At 39.4% G+C, this 6,310-nt stretch overlaps 1 protein-coding gene across 1 annotated transcript; it reads left to right on the top strand.

The window, feature by feature from the left end:
* The first annotated feature begins 641 nt into the window (after positions 1-641).
* Positions 642-6,031, top strand: LOC104316170 (guanylin-like). The gene is made up of 3 exons (XM_009916455.2): positions 642-1,018; positions 3,958-4,147; positions 5,065-6,031. The coding sequence occupies exons 1-3, from the start codon at positions 944-946 to the stop codon at positions 5,127-5,129; spliced, it is 330 nt and encodes a 109-aa protein (XP_009914757.1). The 5' UTR covers positions 642-943; the 3' UTR covers positions 5,130-6,031.
* Positions 6,032-6,310: the final 279 nt, after the last annotated feature.

The following is a 6,310-nucleotide window of genomic DNA, read 5'->3' on the forward strand; positions in this document are numbered from 1 at the left end:
GCTGAGATTTGAGAAAGTTGCTTAGTGGCTGACTATTGCCTTCCTCTGTTCTGCTGGTATCAGGAAGATTGATTGATGTCTGTTGTTACTCCAAAGACACAATATGCCAGAAATCATTTACAGATTAAAGGACCTGAGCTTGATGGGCAGAACTGAGCTGAGTGAGGCATATTGATGCTTCTCCATCTATGTGACATTACCATGTTTCTGGATAAGACTGAAAGTCACAGAGAAATAGATTTGATTCATGGCAGCCTTTACCCTTAATGACAATCCCCGTGCCTTTTAATGTGTGCATTTTAATTAGGTGCTGCAAAAGGCATATCTGGTTGTATGCAGGCATAGCCTGTGTTTATCTGCTTCGGTCCATTGTTACCATCTTAGTACCTGGAGTCCCCAGAAGAGGGAACTGACTGGCCAGCAATCAGTGCAAGAGATCAATTTTTTTTCTATCTGTCTCCTTCCAAATCTCTTTCTTTCTGATAGCTCTGCAGGAAGTGGCCAGAAACCTGAGTACATTTGCCATATGGAGACTGAGTTTCAGATGTTGTGTTAGATCAGTCTCCACCATTTATTTATTGTAGGCTGGAATGTTTTGCCTGCCTGTGTCATGGCCAGTTTCTCAATGTGGGAAGGACTCATAAACCCCAGGATCTGCCTGGGTGTGACTGGCCTACTCTGCTAATGAGTAGATAACTGATAGTACACTGAGGGTTTATTATATGTCAATAAAGAGTTTAGATTAATGGATTACCTTGCAAATTCTGTGTGAAGTCTTTATAAAGCTCCAGCTTTGCACTGGGAGCATAGAGCTCTGACAGCTAAGCAGTCTGAGTGCTAAGAAGAAGAAAGTCTGAGAGACACAAAAGAAAGACAGAGAAAGACCAAAGCCAGAGAAAATAAAATATATTCAGGTTAGGAAAGGCTATACTTTGCAGACACTATGAAAGGCTTTCTTTCCTTTGCAGTCCTTGCAGTCCTTTTACTGGTGCACATCTCTCAGGCAGTCTACGTTCAGGTGAGTTTTCTGCTCTTTAATTTGTTGGTATTACAAGTTCAACAAAGTACTGATATTATGTGAAGTGTGGCTGCAACAGGAATCTTGACTTAAACGAATAGACCTGAATGTTTGCTTTGCTCTGGCGTGGTATCCAACTTCATCTCCCTATGGTTCAGTTTGTCTTTCTGTAAAATGCTTCAGTTATTACTAACATGCTGCTACAGTTTAATCAACTTCACCACCCATATCACTGCTCTGAAATCCCTTGCTGACCGAGGCATTGCATTTCCAGAGGGTTTTTTTGCACATAACTGCATGTGTTGTGAAGCTGGAAGAACTGGGGACACCTCTAACTTTATAGAATGATGTACAAAAACAGAAGTTGTCTTTTCTCACCTGTTTCTAGGCAGGAAGTTCTTGATGAAATGCTCTACAAGCTTATGTGATGGAGCCTACACACATATCACATATAAAAAAAAAAGGTGAAAGAAATTCTTAGCTAGATCCAATGAAATAGTAATAGGCAGATAAGCTATTAGAGGAGGCTATACCAAATTTTCCAAAATACACAGCACCTGTGACTGATACTACATGCAACATGGAAGCAGTTAAGGTACTCTCGCGCTCTTGTCTGTACTTGGAAGTGTGTTGGATCTGTCTGCGCTCATCCTTAGTAACAGTTTGGGATGTTTCAGTTTGATTGCAATGTAAATAACTTCCTCAGAGTACCAAGAGAACGAATATTTCTTAAACAATTATTGACTCTCTCTATATGTGTGCAGTAGGTTTCCAGGGATAAGGTACTATCTTTGTGCCTTGAAATATCCTCTTTTTCTCCTTTGGATGTCATAGATATTCAGAGATAGCAGGTTTAAGCTATTCCTTTCTTCCAAACCATTCTTTAACATTTAGAGCCTCCAGGGGAACAGATAGCTTCCTACTTAATAAAAAAAAATCTCAGTTTCCACTTTGAGGCATAAAAAATTAACTAAATGAGAATAGCTGTTTCTAGGTTGAGTAAAAATGTAGAAAGTGTAGCTCTGGAGTTTTAGCTCCTCTTTGTAGTTTGAATTCTTATCTCATTAATCATTAAATCTGTATTTTCCTTAAGTCTGACTAATTACTCAGTGCACAAAGGTGGCTTATGCTCTTGTCCTCTGAAATTCTTCCTGACACTTCCCTTCCCTCTCCTGTAATATGCCCGAAGTTGTTAGTTTAACAAAATGTTCTGCAAAGTTCGTTTGACTTCATATCATGTTTTAAAAGACTGAGTGTCACTATCTCAACACTTTCCATCACAGATCTTGAATGAATATAATGGATATTGGAGGAAGATGGTTTACTAGGTGTAGAATAAAACCAGAAAAACTACAGAGATGGATTGTTCTGGCCTGCACTATTTCTGTGATAAAATCTCTTAGTTCAGCAACACAGTATGCACTTTCACCTTGGAGAAAAGATGCTGCTCAGATTGAGCTCTCTCTAATACATCTTTCCCATCTGAGGTGGGAGGGTGTTGGGGTTTTTTTGTTGTTCCTTTGTTGTTTTTTGTCACCAGAACATATACATCTTGGGGTTCATTCCTACTTTCTGGTTTCTCTGAAATTGCACCTGTGGAAATCCATTCTTTTTTTGTTCTCTGTTTTATGCTTTTGAGGTCTGTGACCAATATCTGAATCCAGAACTACATTTATACAGGAAAAGTTAATTTTTCATAGGCAACCATGACTAATAAATTAAACCAAGTAAAATCACAAATTGATTGCAAGTAGAAAAGAGTTTGACTTTGTTAAGTAAATGTATGTCCAGAGTTTATCTGGTTGGGTTTTTTTAATTCTTTAACACCAAAATTCTGTGATTCTGTAAAAAAACCCCACAAACCAAAACCAACTCCCCCCCCCGCTGCCATGTCACACTATTCAACATTGGACTCATGAGACTATGAACCAAGCAGCAGTATTTGGTCTCATGCTGTATCAGAGTCACTTCACTTTATTTCTTTGAATGAGTAGGTGTTACTTGATCATCCTACTGACTACATGTTCGTCATTAAATGAGGTTAAATCACATGCTAAAGATCAATTTGAAAATGCTTATTTCTCTTCTGGGCCAGACTCTGGCTATCTGCAGACATACATAGACTTTATGCACCTAGCTTAATAATTGCAACATGTGCAATTTAAGTTTATGACCTCAACAGTGGGATTCACTCAAAACTGAGGGAATGGCCATTAACAGATACACAGGTTCTAGCAATCTACAGCATGGAGTAATATTTCCCAGAATGCTCTCCCGGCCTCCTGAAGCTTTTGGTATGAGCTTTGAGTCAGAAGCGTTATATTTATGCTGCAATTTATGTTCCATTAATTGTGTGGACAAGTTTTAAGTTCATGGAAACTTGTCACAGTACCTTGGGGTGAGGCTTTTCAGCTCTTAACAATGTGTAATGTGAAGGAATATCTGCTTTTGTGTGGTTAGAGCCTGCCACATGACAGCCAACACTTGAAGTTCTTCACTGGTGTATTAGAAGAGTGAACAAAATAAATTCCCATTTACACCCATTCAACTCATGATTTTGTAAATCTCTACCACATATTGCCCAGTGATCTCTTTCTAGGCTGAAGATTCCCAGCCTGTATCTTTTGACCCCAGATTTTATGGTTCTCTCTCATGGGAGTGAAAATAGAGAAATGCAGTAATTCTGTCTCCGTCCACCGTGACACATAACGAAAGCCCTGACTAGCCAGCTATATCTCAGTGCTGCTCCAAAAGGTCTTCGCCTTGAAAGGCTGATCATTTTGCCTTCAATCAGCACCAATTTTATCAAGGCTTTGTTTTAACACTGTCTTTTCCCTGTAGTATAGTTTTTGGGAGAACTCATGGTTGAAATGGAATGGAATGGATTTCCCTAAGGACTGACTTCCTAATGCCTTTTTTTTCTGGTTCTGTCTACATAGGATGGAGACTTGAAATTCTCCCTTGAGTCCGTGAAGAAGCTAAAGGAGCTTATGGATGAGAACACACACATTAACCCTCGCATGGTGGTTTCAATGGCTAACTATTCTCCATGTGATGAAAAAGATCTCCCTGAGGAGTTCCAATCTGTGTGCAAAAGAGAAGATGCATCTATGATTTTTGAGAGGCTGAGTATGTAGCTCATATTGCATAGTTGCCATTTTTATCACACTTTTCAACCTTAAACATTCAAATAGCAGCAGGCAAAGAAGCATAATTACTGTTCTGTCACTTCTAAAGTAGCTGAGAGAGTCCACACTGCCTTTCTACTACCCCTCCTGCAAGGGTTGGACTACATTAGCTGTGAGCCCCCTGTGAAAAAATTCCTGCTGTGTTGTGTTTAGCTGTAGCCTTTACAGATCAGGGTGCTGTAGCCATGAAAAAGCTTCCTCCAAGTAGTTGCACACCAACTTACATGTCTTAAAGTGAGAGTGCCCATGATCTCCTCTGGCTTACAGGAAAAGCAGGGTTATATCACTCAGTTCTAGCTAACTACAAGTTGTAACCAGGTCTAATTGCTCTCTCTAATCAATGTAGAAGAAGGTGTTTTTCCAAGTAGCCTAAAAGAGGTGTGAGATGTAAATGAGGTCTTCGGCATGGTCTGTCTCCAAGACACACATAGTGATTCGTGAACTGTCTGCTACAGTGTCTACTTTTTTATTTTATTATGTTGCATAACCATTGTTATGCATAACCATTATGTTGCATTGTCCAACACAATGGACACTTTAGGAAGAAACACTACCAATATAATGAAAGTTGTGATTATACGAGCCACATCCCCAGCATTCTCGCACAATATGTCCTATTGTTCTCTTGCTCTCTCATGTTCCCATTGTTTCCCCAATGAATTCAGGTTTGATTTCATTCTTTAAGCCAGATTTTTCCAAGAACTAATTTTACTTATACCAGTAATAACTTCAGGAAACATTAAAACTTGTGAAACAGCAACAGAAAGGAGTCTCCAAATCCCTTGATGTTTGGTTCTGCTCTCCAAGAAATTCTATTGCCATCTCATTGAAACCCTCTTTTTTCTCTCTAACAAACAGGCCTGGCTGTCCAAGATGATTTGTGTGAAATCTGTGCCAATGCTGCCTGCGCTGGTTGCTTTTGAATAAAGATGAAACAATCCAAAGAAGATGTGTCAAGTCAGGAAGTTTGTGCATTCCTACTGCAAGATCACATACTTTCACAAATCAATATTTGGGCTCCATCTTCACCACAGTAAAACAGGAGCTGCTAGCTCATGTAGACATGCCAGGGGTAGTCCTGAAATAGTCAGATCAGATGCCACCGGCAGTGCAGTTAGGGCAACAAGGAGACTGTAAACCTCATCTGAGAGGTTTCAGTTCTGCATGAGTTGTGTCACACTGGAACGAAAATGTCCTGGGCACAGGTTCATTTTCCACTATTATGTCTTGATTGGAACATGATGGGTGAAACTGAGCAGTCTCCTGCAGTCTTTTTAATATCTAAATCTGCTTGTGATTTGGACTCCCCTACACATAACACCCCACAGCATGGGGTTATCTTTTCCAGCCCATGCTTTCCAGTGTGTTGGATAACTATCTCACTTCCTGTAGGTCTGCATGTGTCATGTGTATGTTTGTAACAGAACTGCAGCAGGTAACTTGGGCACAAGTTCCTGGTGTTTAGCAACACTTTCGTAACCAGAAATTTCTCAGCCTGTTACTTGTACTAATTGTTGCCAATTTAGGGAATGGATGCAGAGGAGCACAGGAACACTTCCTACATAGTTGTATGGAAGTTCCCTTCTTTTGGCAGATTTTCATGTTCATTAAGCTCTGTTTAGGAGAAAGGAAGTCCAAACTGCAATGCTGGAATCACTTTGAAATTAAAATATTGCCTTGTGTTTTTATTTATTGGTGGAAAGGTTGTGAAGAAAGGATCTGCCCCTGTTTATATGCTATATATGAAATAAAAGCTAGTAATAATTTGGGATTGTGGTTTATGGTTTTGTTGGGTTTTGAGCTGAGTTCTTTTTGTGATAGTCTGCTTGCCTACTTGCTTTTCTCCTATATAAGGTCTTTCTTGTCTGGGTGTTCACTGGAATAAAAGATATCTTGTTAATATTGTCCTGAATTTAAAACAATTTGTGGTCCTTATATGGATCATAGTGATATAAGACTACATCATAGCTTTTAAATTATTCCCTTTTACTTTTAACTGTTGAATTATTATTTCTATTTTGTATATATGGGCCCTCAACTCAGCAACGAAGTTCTCAAAAGACTGTCAATCCTATAAAGCTAAGGAGTTATCCCAGCAACTAGG

This window comes from Haliaeetus albicilla, chromosome 4, assembly GCF_947461875.1.
Source record: "Haliaeetus albicilla chromosome 4, bHalAlb1.1, whole genome shotgun sequence".
Lineage (NCBI taxonomy): Eukaryota > Metazoa > Chordata > Aves > Accipitriformes > Accipitridae > Haliaeetus > Haliaeetus albicilla.